Source organism: Piliocolobus tephrosceles, chromosome 4 (assembly GCF_002776525.5).
Source record: "Piliocolobus tephrosceles isolate RC106 chromosome 4, ASM277652v3, whole genome shotgun sequence".
In the NCBI taxonomy this organism is placed as follows: domain Eukaryota; kingdom Metazoa; phylum Chordata; class Mammalia; order Primates; family Cercopithecidae; genus Piliocolobus; species Piliocolobus tephrosceles.
The window spans coordinates 114,004,344-114,025,715 of record NC_045437.1 but is presented as its reverse complement, the minus strand read 5'-3'; the positions used below and the strand labels follow the sequence as shown (position 1 = coordinate 114,025,715).

Sequence of the window (21,372 nt, the reverse complement as noted above, 5' to 3'; positions counted from 1 at the left end):
TATTTATTTATTTATTTATTTATTTATTTATTTATTTATTTATTTATGAGACAGGGTCTTTGTCACCCAGGCTGGAGTGCAATAGTGCCATCATGGCTCACTGCAGACTCAACCTCCCAGACCCAAGTGATCCTCTCGCCTCAGCCTCCTGAGTAGTTGGGACTATAGGCATATGCCACCATGCCTGGTTAATTTTTTTATTTTTGTAGAGATGGGGTTTTTCCATATTGCCCAGGGTAGTCTTGAACTCCTGAGCTCAAGCAATCCACCCGCCTTGGCTTGCTAAGTAGCTAAGACTATGCGTGCCACCACACCTGGCTAATTTGGCTAATTTTTAAAGTTTATTTTTCATAGAAACAGAGTGTCACTTATTGCCCAGGCCAGTTTTGAACTGTTGGCCTCAAGCAATCCTCTCAACTCAGCCTTGCAAAATGCTGAGATTACAGGCATAAGTCACTGAGCCCGGCTTATTACCATTTTATTGATCGAGCAACTGAGGCAGGCCTGGGTGCGGTGGCTCATGCCAAAAACCCCAGTACTTTGGGAGGCCAAAGTGAGAGGATTGCTTGAGCCCAGGAGTTCCAGACTGGGCTGGGCAACATAGCGAGACCCCATCACTACAAAAATAAAAAATTAGCCAGGCATGGTGGCATGTACCTGAAGTCCCAGCTACTTGGAAGGCTGAGGCAGGTGGATTGTTTCAGCCCAGGAGGTTGAGGCTACTGTGAGCTATGATCATGCCACTGCAATCCAGCCTATGAGACACAGCAAGACCCTGTCTCAAAAAAAGAAACCGAGGCACAGAGAGGTTCAGTACCTTGCCTGGGGTCACAAAATGGGGTTTTGACTCCAATCAGTCTGGTTCTAAGGTTGCCACCAGCCCACAAGTCACCTTCCTCTGGAACAGTATTGTAACACATGTGCACCTCTGCCATGTCTGTGATGTGGATGGCACCCCGTAGGGTTGTGCAGTGCACAGCCAGCACCAGTGCACATAGCAGTCCTGTATCCCCTGGATTGGGATGTGCCATTTTCACACAAGGGTCAGAGAGTGAGACCTCAGAAATGAAGAAACCGCAGCAGAATGAGGACTTGCTGGCTGTCCTTGGGATGGGAGGGCTGCAAAGAGAGAACTACATTTCCTGAGTGCACAGGTTTCTTCACCCCTGTGAGCAGTCCTCACAATTGCCCTGTTAGTGGGACTACTACCCCGTTTTGCAGATGAGGATGCTGAGGTCCAGAGAGGTCAAGGTCACACATGAGGCAGAAGTGCAGCAAGATGTGACTCAGCGCTCTTAGCCACTCCTGTGAGTTAGGGTGACCTTGAGAATGCAGCTGGTCTTGTGCATGGAGCCAATGATGTCATCTCTGGGAAATTAGCAGTAGAAAAGACATCTAGCTAAGGTGCAAGGACGTTGTCTTCCAAATGTTCACTCTAGGGTTATTCAGAAAAACAAACACCTGTTACATGACCCACAAACCCGGCAAGGCCTGGCGTGCTCAGGGCATCCCCCAAGCACATGCCAGTGTTAGGGGACACAAGGGAGGGCAGAGTCACCTCCAGGCTGTGACAATAGTTGCAGGGCTCCAGCTGTGCCCAGTGGGCTAGGGCTGGCCACAGAGGTGAGAGCTGAAAACAGCTGGTGTCTGAGGCAGGAGCAAGTCTAAGCTTCTGCAGGTCCCTGGAGCCCAGCTCTGCCTAAGCACAGAGCTGGTGTCGTGGGCTCAGTTGTGTGCAGGAGGGACAGGGGTAGGAGGGGACAAGGGAAAGTGTGGGCCTTGGAGCCTTTGTGGACATATAATGGTATTGGTGCCAACACAATAAATCCGAGAGATGGAAATCAAGCAGGCCCAGGCAGGGCCACAGGTGGGGACCCAGAACCGTGTTTCCAGAAAGCAGGGTCTAGAACATTCTAGAGCTGTGGTCAGAGAAACAGGAAGCAAGCAGGGCTTCCTGAGGATGGATATGTAAGGCCAAGGTCCCACTGTAGGTCCCGAGCCCCAGGTGTGTGACCTGGGCAAGTTCCCTCCTCTCAGAGCCTGTTTCCTCATCTGGGAAGTGGGCAGTGAGGTCTGGGCACTAGCAGAGCCCGTGCCTCAGAGCACAGGGACTGTTGGTTTCTCAGATTGGCTCTGGGGAGGGTGAGATGGGATCCGGGGACTCAGACCTATCTCTGCCTGCAGGACATCAATGATAACCTGCCCATCTTCAACCAGTCCAGCTATAACTTTACGGTGAAGGAGGAGGATCCAGGTACTTGCTCCCTGGGCCAGGAGAGTCACTGGGGCTGGGGCCTGGCTTGGCTTTGTCAGGGTGGATCTGGAGTTCCAAGAGAGGCGAGGGCAGAGGAGGTTTCCTATGGCGGGGCCAAGAGTCCCTCCGAGCTCTGCCCCTTGTCCACAGGAGTGCTAGTAGGCGTGGTGAAGGCCTGGGATGCAGACCAGACGGAAGTCAACAACCGCATCAGCTTCAGCCTGTCAGGGAGTGGTGCCAACTACTTCATGATCCGAGGCTTGGTGCTGGGGGCTGGGTGGGCTGAGGGCTACCTCTGGCTGCCCCCGGACGTGAGCCTGGACTACGAGACACAGCCCGTCTTCGACTTGACAGTGAGTGCCGAGAACCCAGATCCCCAGGGAGGTGAGACCATAGTAGACGTCCACGTGAACGTGAAAGATGTGAACGACAATCCCCCCACCCTGGATGTAGCCTCACTCGGGGGCATCCGTGTGGCTGAGAATGGCTCGCAGCACGGCCAGGTGGTTGTGGTGGTTGCCTCGGATGTGGACACCAGCGCCCAGCTGGAGATACAACTTGTGAACATTCTCTGCACCAAGGCCGGGGTCGACGTGGGCAGCCTGTGCTGGGGCTGGTTCTCAGTGGTGGCCAACGGCTCTGTGTACATCAACCAGAGCAAAGCCATTGACTACGAGGCCTGTGACCTGGTCACGCTGGTTGTGCGGGCCTGTGACCTAGCCACGGACCCTGGCTTCCAGGCCTACAGCAACAATGGTAAGGTGGCCTGGCCTTGCAGGGCTTGTCAGGCCACAGCTTAGGGGCCGTGGGAAGGAGCCCTGGGCTGGGACTTACAAGATCTGGGCTCAGATCCTGGCTCCAGCCCTTTCCAGCTGCAAATATTGGGAAAGTCCCAAACCTTCTCCAAGCTTCAGTTTCCCCATCTGTCCAGTGGAGTTGGGCAGTAGGGTTGGCTGTGAAGATTCAATGAGAACATGGATGTAAGGCATTTATTGCAGTGCCTGGCATGCGGTAGCATCAAATTAATGCCATTATTTTGCAAGATGCTGTGAAAGAAAGATCATACTTCAGAGTCAGATGTGTACTTGTATCCCACTTCTGACACCAAATAGCAATGATACCACATTAACAACTAGCATATATTGAGTCCTTATGACAGCCAAGAACTACACCAGGCACCTCGTAAGCATTTTTGCACTTCCGCACAACCCGTGGGGTAGGCGGTCCCTATCCAATTTTAGAGATGAGGAAACTGAGGCAGAGAGTGGGCATTTAAACAACCAGCTTACATAGTTAGAATGTGTCCATATAATGTCATAGGTGAGATCTACCTAGGCTGGGCCCAGTCCTGGCCCACCACTATTGCTGTGTGACTTTGACAAGCTGCTTATTCGCTCTGAGGTCTGGGATGATACTCCCACCCACACAGGCCAGAGAAGACTGAGCAGGCATTCTGGGTCAGGAGCAGGGGAGGGGACTGGGCACGGGGAACACATGGGAGAGAGGCTGCAGGGCATGGGGTTGAGGCTGTGGGGCATGGGGTTGAGGCTGGGGAGCACCAGGTTGAGGCCCAGGCTCCTTGGGTCAAGCTCTTTCCCGGAGCCAAAGCCAGCTTACCTTGTCTCCTAGGAAGCCTCCTCATTACCATTGAGGACATGAATGACAATGCACCCTATTTTCTGCCTGAGGATAAGACTTTTGGTAAGCAGCAACCCCCTTTACACACCATACCCCTGCTCCATGAGGCCACCTTTGAGCAACCCCCACAGACCCTCCTTGGACCCAGGGGGGACCTTTAGAAAGGGGGGAAGGCCTCTAATTCTGCCTCTTCCTAGGGCTGCAATAGGAGAGGACACTGGAATTTTTTTTTTTTTTTTTGAGATGGAGTCTCGCTCTGTTGCCCAGGCTAGAGTGCAATGATACGATCTCGGCTCACTGCAATCTCTGCCTCCCAGGTTCAAGTAATTCTCATGCCTCAGTCTCCCGAGTAGCTGGGACTATAGGCATGTGCCACTGTGCCTGGCTAATTTTTGTATTTTTAGTAGAGATGGGGTTTCATCATGTTGGCCAGGCTGGTCTTGAACTCCTGGCCTCAAGTGATTTTCCCGCTTTATGATTTGGCCTCCCAAAGTGCTGGGATTATAGGTGTGAGCCACCACGCCCAGCCAACATTGGAGTTTCCGTTCCGGCTCTGCCTGACCTAATTGTCTGGCCCTGGGCCAGGTCTTGCCTCTCTATGCCTCCATTTCCCCATGGTCCTGTGGGCCTGTGACAATGGGAGGTGGATGACTTGCTAACTACTGGCCCAGTGGTGACTGCAATGGGGGTCTCTTTTGGTAGAGAGGTTGAGGGCAGATTTAGAGGGATGAGCCCTGAGCTGTGCTCATGGCCAGCCTTGGTCCAGGTGGGCAGTGTCCCGACCCTGCTGACCCCCTTCCCATTCACACCTGCAGTGATCATCCCTGAACTTGTGCTGCCCAACCGGGAGGTGGCTTCTGTCCGGGTAAGTTCTTGGCTCCAGCCTTTGCTGGTTATGTGAGCCCCAGTGGACACAGAGCTGAGGCCTTCAGGCCTTTAATGGTAGAAAGAAAATATATGGGCTCCAACATATGAAAAAGAAAACCCCAGAAGGGAAACACCTGTCTAATCAGTGTAATCAAACTTCACTGTGTTAAATGTAGCATTCATAAAAATGTCATGACCGCAAACACCACTCACAGTCTAGATATTTCTTACTCTGCCAGAATTCTTGAGTGGCACAGAGAGCTCGTAGCCAATTGTAAATTAAACCAGTGCCTTGTCATTAAATAATTCTCAGAGCCAGCGAGGCACGGTAGCTCACGCCTGTAATCCCAGCACTTTGGGAGGCTAAGGCAGGTGGATCACCTGAGGTCGGGAGTTTGTGACCTGCCTGGCCAACATGGAGAAACCCCATCTCTACTAAAAAATACAAAATTAGCTGGGTGTGGAGGCACATGCCTGTAATCCCAGCTACTGGGGAGGCTGAGGCAGGAGAATCACTTGAACCTGAGAGGCGGAGGTTGCGGTGAGCCGAGACCGCACCATTGCACTCCAGCCTGGGTGACAAGAACGAAATTCGGTTCAAAAAAAAAAATTGTCAGAGCCAAGTCATAAAAAGGCTTTCAGGCCAGGCGCGGTGGCTCAAGCCTGTAATCCCAGCACTTTGGGAGGCCGAGACGGGTGGATCACGAGGTCAGGAGATCGAGACCATCCTGGCTAACACGGTGAAACCCCGTCTCTACTAAAAAATACAAAAAACTAGCCGGGCGAGATGGCGGGCGCCTGTAGTCCCAGCTACTCGGGAGGCTGAGGCAGGAGAATGGCGTGAACCCGGGAGGTGGAGCCTGCGGTGTGCCGAGATCGCGCCACTGCACTCCAGCCTGGGCGACAGAGCGAGACTCCGTCTCAAAAAAAAAAAAAAAAAAAAGAAAGAAAGAAAGAAAAAGGCTTTCAGCTGTTTATGGTGTCGGATGTGGACGAGTTTATTAGGGGTGGCGGCCATGCCGTGTGGGGGTGAGGCCTCCCACACCACTGAGGGCTGGGCCTGGCTGAGCTTCTTACTGACCTGGAGAGCTGCCTACTCTCTCTGGGACTCTGTTTCCCTCTTCGACACGAAGCTGGCAGTTCCCAGAATGTGACATGTGGGTGCCACTCCCTATGCTGTGGAAAGGACATGGGTATAGGAGATGGACAGGGCTGGCCTCCCCCACTTAGAGCTGAATGTAAGGACATGGTCTCTCAGAGCTTCAGCTTCCTCTTGTAAAATGGGGATAGTAATTCTCCCTCTCTACATTGACGTTCATGCTAGAGACAGTGACTGTGTGACTTTCAAGCCGTAAGACAGTTTCCCAGTCTTCTGCCAATTTCGTTCTAATGTCATGAGTTTAGCCACGGCAATTTTCTTTAAATAGACTTCTTTTTAAGACTTAAGCACCGGCGTTGGCCTATCCTCAGCAGTAACGTTGGTGAACTCGAAGCTCTGTGTGCTGGTTAAATTTTTCTCTGAAAGGCACTAGAATGGATAAAAATGTTTGTGTCCCCTCCCCAACCAGCTTCATGGTCCACTAGGGGAGTTGGTACTCACATTAGCACTGAAACGACGGATCCCAGGGGAGGTGCTTAGGAAATCTGAGCATTGCTGTGTGTGTGCGCCGGTGTGTGTGTGTGTGTGTCCAAGTGTGAATGTGTGTGCGTATGTGTATAAAGGTGAGCGAGTGTATGAGAATGTGTGGGACAGTTTGTGGATATGTATAAGTGTGTGACTGTGAGTGTGTGCGTGTGTGTGTGACTGTGCAAGTGTGTATTTGTGTATGTGAATGGAGTGTATTTGTGTGTGTGAATTGTATTTGTGTGAATGGAGTGTGTGTATTTGTGTATGTGAATTGAGTGTGTGTATTTGTGTGTGAATTGTGTCTTTGTGTGAATTGAGTGTGTGTAACATTTGTGTGTGTGAATGGAGTGTATTTGTGTGTGAACTGAGTGTGTATTTTTATGTGTGAATTGTATCTGTGTGTGAATTGTGTGTATTTGTGTGAGTGTGTGTGAATTGAGTGTGTGTGTGTGTGAATCAAGTGTGTGTATTTGTGTGTGTGAATTGAGTGTGTGTGTTTGTGTGTGTGTGTGAATTGAATTGGTGAGGGTGAGTGCCTGTGAGAGCGAGGGTGTGCGTGTATGTGTGTGAGGACAAGTGTGTGTGAGTGTGAGGATACATGTGTAAGGGTGTGTGAGGGTGTGTGTGTGCGTCTGAGTGTGTGAGAGAGTGTGTGTGTGAGAGTGTGGGGGCGTGTGTGAGTGTATAAGTGTGTGAGAGAGAATGTGAGAGTGTGTGTGTGGTGTGAGTGTGTGTGAGGGTGTGAGGCTGTGTGTGTGACAGAGTGTGTGAGAGTGTGAGGGTGTGTGTGTAAGTGTGTGTGTGAGATATGGCAGTGCAGGGGTGTGTGGGGAGCAGGGCAGGATTTCAACATGTGAGGGACTTAGAGCAGTGATCTGTTTAGAATTGGGGAACAGGGGCAGGGACTTGTCCAAATCTGGATTTGCAGAGCAGGCACACTGTTTTCTGAAACCATTTGCTTATTCGGGACAGCATGGGGATGGTGGACAGAGACGTTGAGGACCAGCCTCCTAGGCCACCGTTGCCTCTGATCCCTGCTGGGGTGCAGGGATGCCTGGCCTGGCTGGGCCCCCAGATATTATCCACTCTTGCTCCCAGGCCAGAGACGATGATTCAGGGAACAATGGCCTCATCCAGTTCTCCATCCTCCGAGTAGACTTCATCTCTAAGGACGGGGCCACCATCCCTTTCCAGGGCATCTTCTGGATCTCCACCTCCTCCGAGGCCGACGTGTTCACTGGGAGCATTCAGTAACTGCGGGTGGCCCCGGGAGGGAGGTTGTGAGGAGGGGCCTGATAGGAGCTTTCAGGCAGCAAGTCCCCCATCCTGGAGGTTACAAGTCTCCTGAGGATTCAGCTTGGGTTCCAAGACTGACCTGCACCTCCCGCCTTCCACAGGCCAGTGACCAGCCTTGATTCCACTCTCCAAGGCACCTACCAAGTGACAGTCCAGGCCAGGGACACACCTTCCGTGGGTCTTTCCCTGGAAGCCAACACCACCCTGAATGTGAGTGCCAGTCCCACTTCCAGCCCCCAATGCCCTCTGCCAGCCCCCAGAGTCCCTCATGCCTCATCTCCCGCACACCCTCTTCCCCCAGCTCTTCACCGTGGACCAGAGTTACCGCTCGCGGCTGCAGTTCTCCACACCAAAGGCGGAGGTGGGCGCCAACACACAGGCGATTAATGCGTAGGTCTGGGGCGCCCGGGAGGGAGCGGTGGGAGGAACCGGTGTAGAAGACCGGTCCCCGACAAAACCTGGATGGGATGTCTCTCAATCCTGTTCCTGACTCACATTTGACCTTGTCCCTGTCTTTAACCCTGTACTTTAACCTGCACCACATTCCTGCATGTCCCCAGAAGCTCATACCCAGCCGAGGGCAGAGGGAGGCCTTGGAACAGGGCTGCCAGGTACAGTTGTGAAGGCTGTGCCCTGCACAAGGGCACTCTGCTTGCTAAGCTATTAACCCAGCCCCAGAGGAAGGGATTTCCTTTTGTAATTTTCACAGAGGTGTTACCTACTCAGCCAACAGAGCTGTCCAGAGGAGGTGCCCCTTTCTCGCTCACACAATTCTTAATTCCACTGGCACAGCCCTGGCCACAGGGCCAGGCTAAGACCCCTCTGTGACATCTGCCTCCTTTTCAGGGCTCTTACCCAGGCAACCAGGACTACAGTATACATTGTGGACATTCAGGACATAGATTCTGCAGCTCGGTGAGTGCCCAGAGGCCTGGGGGTGGGGGTGAGGGGGAGAAGTGGTAGCAGGAGGGGCCTGCTGGGTGATCCAAGCTACTGACTCTTCAACTCTGTCCCCCTCCAGGGCCCGAGCTCACTCCTACCTCGATGCCTACTTTGTCTTCCCCAATGGGTCGGCCTTGACCCTTGATGAGCTGAGCGTGTGAGTGGGGCTGCCCTTGGGGCAGGTGTGAGGGTGAGCAGGAAGCCTGGGGTGTGCCAGAGTCCCTCGGGCCTAAGTGAAGTTCTGTGGCCAGGATGATCCGGAATGATCAGGACTCGCTGATGCAGCTGCTGCAGCTGGGGCTGGTGGTGCTGGTGAGTGCGGGCAGGGCGGGGCAGCAGGTGGGGCTGCTGGGACCCCACAGTCTCCCTCACACTTGTCCTCCTCCAGGGCTCCCAGGAGAGCCAGGAGTCAGACCTGTCAAATCAGCTCATCAGCGTCATCATAGGATTGGGAGTGGCTTTGCTGCTGGTCCTTGCGATCATGACCACGGCCTTCATGTGTGTGCGGAAGAGGTGCGACTCCCAGTGCCTCTGTGTCTACAGCCTTCACCCTCTCCCACTACCCAAGACATCGGGGGCGGGGGTAGAAAGAGCTGGGGTTTAGGCACAGGTATACATGCATTCACTCCCCAGTGACCCAGTGTGAGATCTTGGGCGAGTCACCTCCCCTCCCTGAGCCTCAGTTTCCTCATCTGCGAATGGGCACGACACTAGATTCCTCAGTGCACTCAAGGAAGTAACGTGCATCTCACACGCAGCAAGACGTCTGGCACACACTATGCATTTAATAGATGCTGCTGCTTTTTCCAATATGTATAGAGTCAGCAACCTTATCTAGGTGTGACTTCAAGCCTTGTCACTGGCTACGTGACCTTCAGCACATCACTTGCCTTCTCTGGCTCTTACTTCTACTCTCTGTAAAATAGAGCTAACACTCACCTCCCAGGATCTTGTGAAGCAACACGCTCAGGGCCTCCACTGGGGACACAATAGGTGTGCAGCAACAGTGTGACCCCTCTTCCGGTTCCCCACAGCTACAACCGGAAGCTTCGAGCTATGAAGGCTGCCAAGGAGGCCAGGAAGACAGCAGCAGGGGGGATGCCCTCAGCCCCCGCCATCCCAGGGACTAACATGTACAACAATGAGCGGTGAGCAGGGGTAAAAGGGTAGGTAAGAGGCCTGGTGGGGTGGCTGAGGGCCAGGCCACTTGACTAGGCTTTCTCTCCAGAGCCAACCCCATGCTGAACCTCTCCAACAAAGACCTGGGCTTGGAGTACCTCTCTTCCCCCAATGACTTGGACTATGTCAGGTGAGCAGTGCCCCTCACAGCCAGGCTAGGTGGTGGTGGTGGTACAGGTAATGATGGTGATAATGATGATGGTGGTGATGATGGTGATGAGGATGGTGTTGGTGGTGATGATGGTGATGACAATGGTGATGGTGGTGGTCATGGTAGTGGTAGTAGTTGTGGTGGTGGTGGTGATGGCGGTGAGGTGATGGTGATGGTGGTGATGATGGTGTTGGTGTTGAGGTAGTGGTGATGGTGGTGATGGTAGTGGTGGTGGGTGATGGTGATGGCAATGGTGATGGTGGTGTCATGGTTGTGGTGGTAGTTTCTGTGGTGGTGGTGGTGATGGTGATGGTAGTGGTGGTGATGGTGGTGATGATGGTGGTGATGACAATGATGATGGTGGTGGTGATGGTGTTGGTGTTGAGGTGGTGGTGATGGTGGTGATGGTAGTGGTGGTGGGTGATGGTGATGACAATGGTGATGGTGGTGGTGATGGTGTTGGTGTTGAGGTGGTGGTGATGGTGATGACAATGGTGATGGTGGTGGTCATGGTAGTGCTGGTAGTTACTGTGGTGGTGGTGGTGATGGTGGTGATGATGGTGATCATGACAATGATGATGGTGGTGGTGATGGTGTTGGTGTTGGTGGTGGTGATGGTGATGACAATGGTGATGGTGGTGGTCATGGTAGTGGTGGTAGTTACTGTGGTGGTGGTGGTGATGGTGGTGATGATGGTGATCATGACAATGATGATGGTGGTGGTGATGATGGTGTTGGTGTTGAGGTGATAGTGGTGATGGTAGTGATGATGGTAGTTGTGATGACACTGGTGGTGGTGATGGTGATGATGGTTGTAGTTGTGGTGGTGGTGGTGATGGTGATGATGGAGGTGGTGGTTCTTGGGCACAGCAAGGGAGGACTGGGCCTGCCAAAACCTGCGCTCCATTACCTCTCTTACAGCATGAACTCCCTGGACGACAACTCTGTGGATGTGGACAAGAACAGTCAGGAAATCAAGGCAAGATGGGGGATGAATTGGTGCCTGGAGATTCCAACTTGGGTTCTCCTGTGGAGGGGTTCAGGACAGAGTTCAAGGGACCTGCTACTGACATGGGCAGTTCTGCTTCTCTGCACCAGGCCCCAGGAAGCCCTGTGGCTTTGGAATGGGGTCCAATTCCTGCTCCTCCACTGGTTCACTGTGTGACCCTGAGAGGTTGACTTCTTGCCTCTGCTTCTCAGTGTTTTCACCTGTAAATGGGGATAGGAACATCAACCATGCAGGGCCATTGTGAGGATTAAATAAGGGCAGGCATAAGAACCACTTGGCACAAACAAGCGCTCACCAATCTGCCTCCAGCCCTTTATGGCCGTTACAGGAAAGCCAGCTGGGGGTGGGGAAAGAGATCCAGAGGTGAACGAGCATAGTCTAGCAAAGGAGAGAAGACAGGTTCAAATAAACAACAGTACCGCCATCTGTTAAACAGGTGAGTTGGTTGGATGAGATCAAGAGTTCATAGACTGGCCTGCTACGTAAAAGCACCTGAGGAGCTCTCGAAAAATACTGATGCCCAGGTCACACCCAGGTCCATGGGTGCAACATTCTAGTATTTTAAAGACCAAGAGTTCTGATTCTGATGGCCCGCGTGGGGCCTGGGCGTGGACCTGTTGTAAAAACTGCTCAGGGGGTGCTAAGGTGCAGGCAGGGTGGACACTGCAAGAGCAGGTCAGCGGGCTGAGTGCAGGGTGGGTCCTGCATGTGGTGGGGGGCTCTCTGGAAACAGAAGGAACTGCCCTCTCTCCTTCCCACTTTGAAAGCCACCTCTGGAGGAGACACTCTAAGGCCCATTGGAGCTGTGACAGTCTGAGGTTCTGTGTGTGGTGTTGCGCAGGATCCACCCACATTTTCCCCCAGTCTGGGTTCTGGCCTTGGCCGGGTCCCTGTCCGCTAGGGGCTCCCAGCCTGACTTCATGGTTCAGAATTTGTTTTCCCTGAGGACTCCTTACACGGAAAGATTTGGTCAACTAAAGCCTCTCTTGGTGTTTAAAATGGTAGAATGTTGCACAGGGACCCAGGTATAACATGGTGCAGGGAATCTGGCACAGAAGCCTCCGGAGAGGCCCTGGGTATGGTTGTGTGGGTGGTAACGCAGGCAGCCAGGCAGCGCTGGAGGCCTCTGGGTAGATGCTAGGAAATGGTTAGTGGCCAAAACTCCAATGAACATGTCTGGGAAACTGAGACAAAGGAACAGTCTTGTCTGCGGGAGTGCATGGCCTGTGACAGAGGCTGATGCTGCTCCAAGCCCGAGGGAGTGGAGTTAAGGACCCCCTGAGGTGTGGCTGGATCTGTGGACTGGGGAGGGGCAGGGAACTAGGAGAAGGGTCTGGAGAGGGAGGGGGACAAGTCACTGAAAGTCTTCAAAGCCAGAAGACTGCTCAGATTTTGTCCTAGGAGGTCAGGGGGTTGCTATATTTCTGAGAAGCTGCCGAAGGCTCTGCCGTCTCTCCTGCAGCAGTGAGTGAGTCTTGTGGGTCTCTGGGCAGGCCCATGAGGCATGGGGCCTTCTTGGGAGCTGTCTGCCCCCTGATCTCCCATGGCTGGGGTGGCGCAGGTGGATCCTTTTCCCAGGAATCTCTTGGTCCCCTGACTTGTCTAAGCTCCACACATGTCTGTGTGGCAGGTGTGAGTGGCTGCAGAGATTATCACTCTAACCTCCCCAAATAACCAGCAAGGAAATTGACATCCAGAGAGGGGTGCTGACTTGCTCAAAGTGGGACAGCATGCAGGCCAGGAGCAGACCAGAACCCGGGTCTTTGGTCTCTGGCACGAGGTCATGTTATCGTGGGTGGCACTGAGCCTGCAGCTCTCCACTCAGGGTCTGTCTTGAGGGCTCTGAGGAACACAGGCAGAATGCTTAGCCCTCTGGGGCCCTCAGATGTTCCACTGTTTACTAGGGACCTGAAGAGCCCCAGTCTGGAAAAAGCCCTTGGAGTGCCCTGGGGAGGGCAGTGGTGGCTGGGGCTCTGGCCCTGTGGGTGTCTCTGTAGCAGAGCAGCTGAGCTTGGGGACCTGGCTGTTCCACAGGAGGGTGTGTGTGTGTGCACGCACACAGCATGTTGCATGGGAAGGTGGAAGAGGGAGGCCAGGGGAGATGAGTGTGTGCCATGATGAACTGCAGGTGGGACCAGCCTGTGGGCTGCCCTCTGAGGCCAGCAAAAAGAGACGTCAAATTCAACCAGGGCAGTGTCACACCATGGACACGTTTTTGAACCAGCAAGACCAGTGGTCTGCCCCCTCTTCACCAGTAGAGCTCTCTAAGCCTCAGTTTCCACATCTGTGAAGAGAGGACATGTTCCCTCCCTCAGAGGTTTTCAGTGGGTGGTTGAGGTAATGGATGGACCTTGACCCACACGGTGCCTGCCGTGGGGTGCAGGGGGCAGGAACTGCGCTGGGCCGGCTCCTCGGCACAGGACACAGGGCCTAGCATTATCCAGAACTGGGCTGAATAGCAGAGTGCCGCAGTGTTGGCGGGCAGGGCAAAGGCCAGAGTGGACCCCCCAGGCCACACCCTCCCCCTCACCTGATCTGCATCACCATTAGCAAGGGCCACCTCTGGGACACAGCCTGGACCAGAGGCCCCAGGAGGGGCAGGGTGGGACCCCTGCCAAGGAACCATTGGTCCTGAGCTTGAAGCCCATGCACTTCCCTAGGGCCTGGGGCGCTTGCCCCACCTTACCTTGCCCTTCACACCTCCTCTCCCTCTCCCTGCAGGAGTACAGGCCACCGCACACACCACCAGAGCCAGATCCAGAGCCCCTGAGAGTGGTCCTGTCAAGACGGCAGGCAGGTGCAAGTGGACAGCTGGAGGGGCCGTCCTACACCAACGCTGGCCTGGACACCACGGACCTGTGACAGAGGCCCCCACTTTTCTGGCCCCCCTCGAAGAGGCCTCACCACACCCTAACTGCACCTGTCTCACTGGAGATGAAAATAAATGACACTGCCTTGCCTCCTGCTTTTGGCCAATCATGGCAGACAGGGGTTGGGGAAACATTTTATTACCAATGTATGTTGTGACAGTTTGTAGCCAAAAACTGCGGCTGGAGGGGTGGGGATGGGGCACTGAGTGGTCACAGGGGACTTGTGGGGCTCACAGCACGGGGTGACAAGGGGCTGGAGAGGGTAACCTTTAAAAGACAACCGTGGTTATAGAATGAGCTCTCTGTCCTGTCCCCAATACGTAAGAACAGCTGTCACCCAGGATGCCAGGGCCCAAGAGCTTCTGTGAGCCCAGCTGTGACCTCCAGACCTTCCTGAGACCCTCTGGCCTTTCTGTGACTCTCTCTCTCTCTCAGCTGAGCCCCCAGGGTACTTCCTGCAGCTGTCTTTGGCCTCTCTGGGAATCTCAAACCTGTGACTCAGTGGGAGAGGGCATGGGGCTGGAACCAGGCGGGTGGGAGATAGGAACTGGGGAAGGACCACCAACAGCATGCAAGAGACGCCCCGGCCACGGGGTCAGCCACTGAGTGGAGATGCTCACACTTGTTCTACCTAACGTGTCGCCCGGGGCCTCACATTCAGAGCCGTGCCCACTCGGGGGTCTCACACACTGATCCCCACCCACTTGAAGCTTCTGCCACTCAGACTTGCATGCAGTCTCTCCCTGTTCTGGGGATCTGGCCCCACCGGAGACCACAACGCACCAGTCTGGACATCCCAGGAGCCTGCCCCAGCGCTCAGGGGGTGGGAGGTGGGGGTGCTGAGCAGGTCCCCGTGGTCGCCCAGTGTGACCGGGAGTAGAGCTGAGGGCTGTGAGGGAACAGTGGGGCGTCAGGGCTGGCCGGGTTCGTGGGCTCGTGGCCATAAGGGAACTTGGTAGAAGGGGTTATTCTGTGTTTGTGATGGGAGGGGCTATAAAGACGGGGACGCAACAGCCCTAGAGGCTGCACATCCCCTCGGAGGCCTGTGGCACGCAGAGGGGACCCCTTCTAGGGGCCTGTGATCAAGAAGGGAGCCTGAGAAGGTCGGAAACTCGGGCGTACAAAATGGGGACAGATCACTCGGCCGTGGGTCCCGCTCGCGAGCAGCACCGCGGCCGGCGCACACTCTGCAGCAGCGCGCGGAAGAGGCCGGGGGGACGCTTGGCGGCTCCATCGGGCGGCGCGGCGCGCACCGAGCCCGAACGGCCCGGGCCCGCATGGGCAGCGGGCGGCGGCGCGGGCGCCCCTTGGCGGCCGTGCTCCTCGATCTGTCGCTCCAGATGCTTCTGGATGGCCATGCCCAGCACTTCCACCTCCATGGCGGCGCCGTATACCTCCCACGTCATGCCCTTCTCGTCCCAGCTCACGTCTCGCACGGGCTCAGCCGGCTCCGGGGGCGCCACGGCGGCAGCCAGCGCTGAGCCCGGCCGCACTCGCACTTCGGGGAAGGCGGGCGGCGCGGCAGCTTGCGGTGTCATGGGCCCGGTGGCCACGGAGCGCGTCTCGGCGGCGCCCAGCGACACCTGCAGGCCCGCATCCCGGCGCGAGGGCGGTCTGGGTGCGGGAGGCGCCGCCTGGAAGCTGAAGGCCGGGCCCCCAGCGCCGTCCTGCGGAGACATGGGGCTCACAGCCACTGAGACGCAGGCCTGCGCGCCCGCCTGAGTGCCCGCGTCCTCGCGCGGCGGCGGCAGGGCGCTCGCCTCCCACGATGGGGCCTTGGTAAAGTTGTCGCGAGTCCGCGGTCCGGGTAGGGGCGCTGCGGCCTCTGGGCGGGGGCTTCTCTCGGCCCCAGCTGCTTCCAGGTCTTTCTGGCCGAGGCTGGAGGACTCGGTGCTGGACACAGGCTCGGGGTTCGGCTCCACGCGGCCTTCACTGCCCCTGGCACCCTCGGGAGACCGGGCTGAGCCGAGGGCTTTGCCGTCTAACTGCCTGGAGGAGGAGGACGGCTTGGTCTTCTCCAGAGTCAGGGAGGCCACCTTCCCCAAGGATGGGGACTCCATTTTTCTGGAAGTTGCAGAGTCGGCCTTCCCCAGGGACACAGGCTCTCCGTTCCCTGAAGCAAGGGGCTCTGCTTTTCTGCAGGATCCAGGATCCACCTTCTCTGAGGCCTGCGGTGTCTCCTTTTTCAAAGACACAGCCCCTGCTTCTCCTGGTGCTGTGGTGCCCTCTTGCCCAGGGAGCTTCGTTTCTGCTTTGCCGCCAGACTGCGCCTCTGCTTTCCCGGCGGCCTTGGGATCCGCCTTTGTGGTGTTAACAGGATTCCCCTTCTCTAGAGGCAGAGAACCCACCTTTCCCTCTGGGGTAGCTTCTGCTTTTCCCAGGGACACGGGATCCACCTTCCCCGAGGGCACCGGGACTGCTTTTCCTGGAGTTGAGACCACTTTACCTATAGACACAGAGTCCCGCTGTCCAGAGGGGGCAGCGTCTGCCTTTCCCCCGCTCACAGGGTCCTCCTTGCCTGCCGCCAGGGGCTTGGCCTTCTCTGAGGCTGTGGGAGCCGCCTTTCCAGAGGCCATCAGACCTGCCTTCTCCGAAGACAGGGGATCTCCTTTTCCCCCAGTCGCTGGCTCAGCCTTTACTGCAGATGGGGGACCTGCTGTCCCCAAGGACCTGGTATCGCCTGGACCTGAAGACACAGGGTTTGTCTTTCCCAAAGACTCAGGATTGACTTTTTCAGATGATGTCTTTCTACTTTCCACAGATACGGGGTCCTCTTTTCCTGAGGATACAGTTCCTGCCTTTCCCACAGGCACATGCTCTGCCTGTCCAGGGGACAAGAGCTCTGGCTTTCCTGAGCACATGGGGTCCATCTTTCCCAGAGAAACTGGATCCACCTTGCCTGAAGACGTGGGATCCACATTTTTCAAAGACGTGAGATCTGTCTTTGCTGAAGCCGTGGTATCCGTGTGGCCAGACACAGGACGCCCCTCTCCTGAGGAGGCAGCATCCATCTTTCCCAGGAACCGGGAGTCCTCTTTTGTGGTGGGCACAGTTGCTACATTTCCCACAGATGCGGGATCTGCCATCCCCAAGCATGTGGGATCCAGCCTTCCCGAGGACCTAGGAGCCCCGGTCCCAGAGGATACAGGCCCATTCTTGCCTGATGAGCCTGCAGTCAGCTTGCCCAGGAGCCCAGGCTCTGTCTTTCCTGTGGACACAGAATCCATGCTTTCCAAGCACACAGGATCTGCCTTTCCCAAGGGCCCAGGATCTCTCTTTCCTGACAACACAAGATCTACCTTTTCTGCAGATGTAGGAACCACCTTTTCTGAGGACACGGGATGCTCTTTTCCTGAATACCTGGGCTCCTCCTTTCTTGGGAATACAGGGTCCACTTTGTCTGAGGACACAGGATCCTCCTTTCTCGGTGACACTGTATCCATCTTGCTGAAGCACAAAGAATCTACTTTTCCCAGGGATCCAAGATCTTCCTTTCTTAGAGTCATGGGATCCATCCTTCCAGGAGCCACAGGATACCCCTTTCCTAAGATTTCAGGCTCTGCTTTTCCTGTAAACATGGGATCTGCCTTCTGTGAGGACCCAGGATCCTCCTTTCCTATGGAAGTGAAATCGGCCTGCTTTGAGGACTTGGAATCCATCTTCTCCAAGAACATAGGAATTCTGTCATCTGAGGATTTGGGCTCAGTTTTCACGGAGGACACAGGCTCTGGCTTCCCAGACATGGTGGTTTCTGGTGTCCCTGAGATGGAGGCTCCATGTGCCTCCAGTGTCTCCTTGGAGGGTGCCTCCTGGGGAGAGAAGCAGGTTGGGGAGGGGCAGGCTAGGCTCCCTCTGGGGCCATCAGAGCAGGAGTCCCCTTCCCCAGCCCCACTGGGGCTTCTGTGTCTAGACTCCATGCCTGGACTTTGGTTAGGGGTGTACCTGGGGGGTGCAGGGCTTGCCTTTTGCTGGGAGGGGCAGTAATCCCTCATGGCCGGGCTGCCAGCCCCCAGGCTCCCATCCTGTGGGCAGAAGAAGGCTGTGGGTCGGGGTCCTGGGGGGCTGGAGTCCTTCTGAAGCAGTTGGAGCCAGGCCGGGTCTTCAGCAGTGCCCATCTGCCCTCAGGACCACGCCTGCACCCAAGGCTGCTGTCTGGTTCTGAAACAGAGAGAGAGCTGACTCAGACTTCCCAAAGCTCAGTGGGGGAGGAGCCTCTTCCTTTTCCCCTTCCTCACTGAGTGCTGTGTCCCGTCGGGTCCCCGCCTGTCAGAGGACCTGGATTAAAAACACAAACCCAAGCATGTCACTCCCCTGCTTCACTGCTCCCAGTGGCCCTCTGTATAAAGACATCTTAAAATGACATTCAAGGCCCTTCACAATTTGGTCACAGCCTAACTTTTTTTTCTTTCTTTCTTTCTTTTTTTTAAAACAGAGTTTCGCTCTTGTTGCCCAGGCTGGAGTGCAATGGTGCCATCTCAGCTCACTGCAACCTCCGCCTCCTGGGTTCAAGTGATTCTCCTGCCTCAGCATCCTAAGTAGCTGGGACTACAGGCATGTGCCACCACGCCCAGCTAATTTTGTATTTTGTTGGTCAGGCTGATCTCGAACTCCCAACCTCAGGTGATCCACCCACCTCAGCCTCCCACAGGCTGGGATTGCAGGCGTGAGCCACTGCACCCCACCCACAGCCTAACTTTTCAACTTTGCTTACCATCGCCCCTCCCTGTTCAACCCCACCCCATGCAACACACTATCCAGAAGTTATGCTTTTGTCCTCTAGGCCAGGGGCTGCAAACTCTGATGTCCAGGGGTCAGGTAGGTAATTTAAGTGAGGGAAGTGGGTTAGGTATAAGACAAAAGGGAGTGGTGGGGACTATGGCAAATTAGAGAGCACATGCTCTGTCTAAAGCAATGGCCGGGTCTGGTGGCTCACGCCTGTAATCCCAGCACTGTGGGAGGCCGAGGCTGATGGACCACTAGAGGTCAGGAGTTCAAGACCCGCCTGGCCAACGTAGTGTAACCCCGTCTCTACTAAAAATACAAAAAACTTAGCCATGTGTGGTGGTGAATGCCTGTAATCCCAGCTACTCGGGAGGCCAAGGCAGGAAAATTGCTTGAACCCAAGAGGCAGAGGTTGCAGTGAGCCAAGATCGTGCCACTGCACTCCAGAGTGGGCAACAGAGCAAAACTCCATCTCAAAAATAAACAAATAAAAACAAAAATAAATAAAAATAATAAAGGGAGAATCACTACTCCATCAGCCAAGTGCTATCCTGGAAAAAGGCAACCTGGTAATACCAATTCTTCCAGTTGCTTAAGTGGGAAATCCAGACTTTAATGTAAAATATGCTAATTAATTCAAGTTTTTTTTAAAAAAAAACCCAAACACTAGGTGGGCCAAACATGACTTGCCTGTAGGCCACCAGTTTATGTCTATGTAGGCCCTGGAGAGCTGTGAATGGTTTATAGTCAAGGAAGGGACATAGTCAGATATGCGTGTTTTCAAAGGTTCCCCTGGGATGGTATGGAGGCTGGGCTGAAGGAGGACAGGGGTTGGCCAAGACCTATTAGGAAGCTGGTAAATCATTCATTTAATCTTTCATTCACCTAGCCCTTTCCCTGCAACAGGCCCTGAGCAGTTGCAGGAATCTCGATGAGAGACAGCACAGCAGAGGTCCCGGAGATGGTAGTTAAAGGCAGAATTGAGAAATCCAAAGGAAAACTGACAGGTACCAATAGGCTGTATTGGTAACAGCAGGCGTGGTCTGCAGGGTACTGGCTAGGGTGAGGGCTGGTGGGTGATGGTGCTGGGCAGGAGATGTAGGAAAGGGGGAGATCCGTTTTTGGACAAGCTGAGTTTGTGGTGCCTGGAGGATATTGAAGAAGAGGGTCCAGCAGGCAGCTGGACCTACAAGCAACCCCGTTCCATTACACATTCAGTAGCCAAAGGGAGTAGAGCTCCTGATCCCTCCAAACCTGCTCCAAAACCATCGCTTTAATGTTCAGGCCCAAATCCCAAATCACCCTTGACTTTCACACCCCACGTCTATCAGCAAAACATAATGGAGTTAACTTCAGAATATATCCAGCACCTGGCCACTGCCCTCGGTGAACCCCCCACCATCTCTCACCTGGATTATCCCTACGTTTTCCTTTGCCCCATAGCTTATTCTCAACACAGCAGCCAGAGGGATCTTAGTAAAATCCGAGACAAATCATGTCCCCCCTCTGCTTGGAACCAGGCAGTGTCTCTCCATGGCACGCAAAGTAAAAGTAAACTCCTTAGAATGGCTCAGAAGTCCCTGCACCTTCAGGACCCATCATCTCCTCTGCCCTTTCTGCTGCTGCTCTCCCTCTCCCTCACGCTGCTTCAGCCATGCTGGGTGCTTCGCTGAGCCTTGAACACGCCTGCCTCCATGCCTTGGCACTGCCTGCTTCTTCTGCATGGAGGGATTTCTCTCCAAATATCTTCATGGTCGGTTCCCCAAGGTTTTCCCTGACCCATGCAATGTAAAACCGCCTCCTTCCCAGCTCTGGCTGGCATTCTCCACCCTCTTATTCTGCTCAGTTTTCCTCCATAGTACCTGTCACCATCTGACATATCACATATATTCGTTTATTGCTTGTGGTGTGTTGCTCTCATTAAAATGCCAGCTCCAGGAGGTGGGGACTTCGAAGTGCTATCTGATATATCCCAGAGTTGAGACCTCGCACACATGCAGTAAGCAAGGAAGATCCCCATACAGATTTGTTCCATGAATGACTGAATGACCTAAGATGTAGAGCCAACCGTGCCCTCCCTGGCTCAAAACCCTCCTCATTCTTGCTGGAAGTGTAAATTGGTTGTAATCTTTTTGGAAGGATATTTATCAATTTCTATCAAAGTTTACAACACACATAGCATTTGAGCCACCAAGCCCACCTCTAGGCATGGTCCTAAAGATAGACCTGGGGTCCTGAAGATGGTCCTGGGGTACCCAAGGGCATGGCTAGTGGTAAGAACAATACTGGGAAGCAGGTTCTGTGAACTGTGGGACAACCACACGGGGCACCGGGCAGCTACTAGAAGGTGTGGGGTAATGAGGGAGAGCACCCAAGATAAATTCATGGAAAAAAGCAGGGGACAGCATGGCTACTAGGATCCCACGCGTGTAGCCAAGGAAAAGGACCCACATGGATGGGTTTATTTATAAAGAGAGAATTTCTGGATGGAATCCTATAAAACTTTTACAGTGACTGTCTCCCAGAAGGAAGAGCAGGGATCTGAGGGTGCGAGAAACTTTTCTTTGTGTGCCCCTTTGTGATGTTTAAATTGTGGTTATGTGTGTGCCTAGTCCTTTTTTTTTTTCTAATGGACAATAGAGAAATCTTTAATGACTCCCTCTTACATTTGGAGTAAAGTCCAACTCTTTAATATGCTCCTAAGCTCCTATGTTTCTACTCAAGTGCTGGGATTTATCTTTCATTACCCACTCCCACCCCTAAAACATGTACACACACACACACACACACACACACACACACACACACACACACACA

The 21,372-nt window shown here is 54.3% G+C and overlaps 2 protein-coding genes across 2 annotated transcripts in view; one reads left to right on the top strand and one right to left on the bottom strand.

Moving 5' to 3' along the window:
• Positions 1-13,922, top strand: part of CDHR2 (cadherin related family member 2) — a 22,784-nt gene extending 8,862 nt beyond the window's left edge. Inside the window, exons 12-26 of the mRNA XM_023185025.1 lie at positions 2,185-2,254; positions 2,405-3,010; positions 3,884-3,955; positions 4,708-4,757; positions 7,485-7,636; positions 7,784-7,892; positions 7,984-8,072; positions 8,529-8,597; positions 8,704-8,781; positions 8,876-8,936; positions 9,013-9,137; positions 9,659-9,772; positions 9,853-9,933; positions 10,876-10,933; positions 13,685-13,922. Of these exons, the coding sequence (XP_023040793.1) occupies positions 2,185-2,254; positions 2,405-3,010; positions 3,884-3,955; positions 4,708-4,757; positions 7,485-7,636; positions 7,784-7,892; positions 7,984-8,072; positions 8,529-8,597; positions 8,704-8,781; positions 8,876-8,936; positions 9,013-9,137; positions 9,659-9,772; positions 9,853-9,933; positions 10,876-10,933; positions 13,685-13,825 (1,875 nt within the window). The 3' untranslated portion in view covers positions 13,826-13,922. The remainder of the gene's footprint in view (positions 1-2,184; positions 2,255-2,404; positions 3,011-3,883; positions 3,956-4,707; positions 4,758-7,484; positions 7,637-7,783; positions 7,893-7,983; positions 8,073-8,528; positions 8,598-8,703; positions 8,782-8,875; positions 8,937-9,012; positions 9,138-9,658; positions 9,773-9,852; positions 9,934-10,875; positions 10,934-13,684) is intronic.
• A 33-nt stretch (positions 13,923-13,955) lies between these two features.
• The window catches only part of GPRIN1 (G protein regulated inducer of neurite outgrowth 1), a 14,466-nt gene continuing 7,049 nt past the window's right edge, over positions 13,956-21,372 (bottom strand). Inside the window, exon 2 of the mRNA XM_023185026.2 lies at positions 13,956-17,991. Coding sequence (XP_023040794.1) covers positions 14,970-17,948 — 2,979 coding nt within the window. The 5' untranslated portion in view covers positions 17,949-17,991 and the 3' untranslated portion in view covers positions 13,956-14,969. The remainder of the gene's footprint in view (positions 17,992-21,372) is intronic.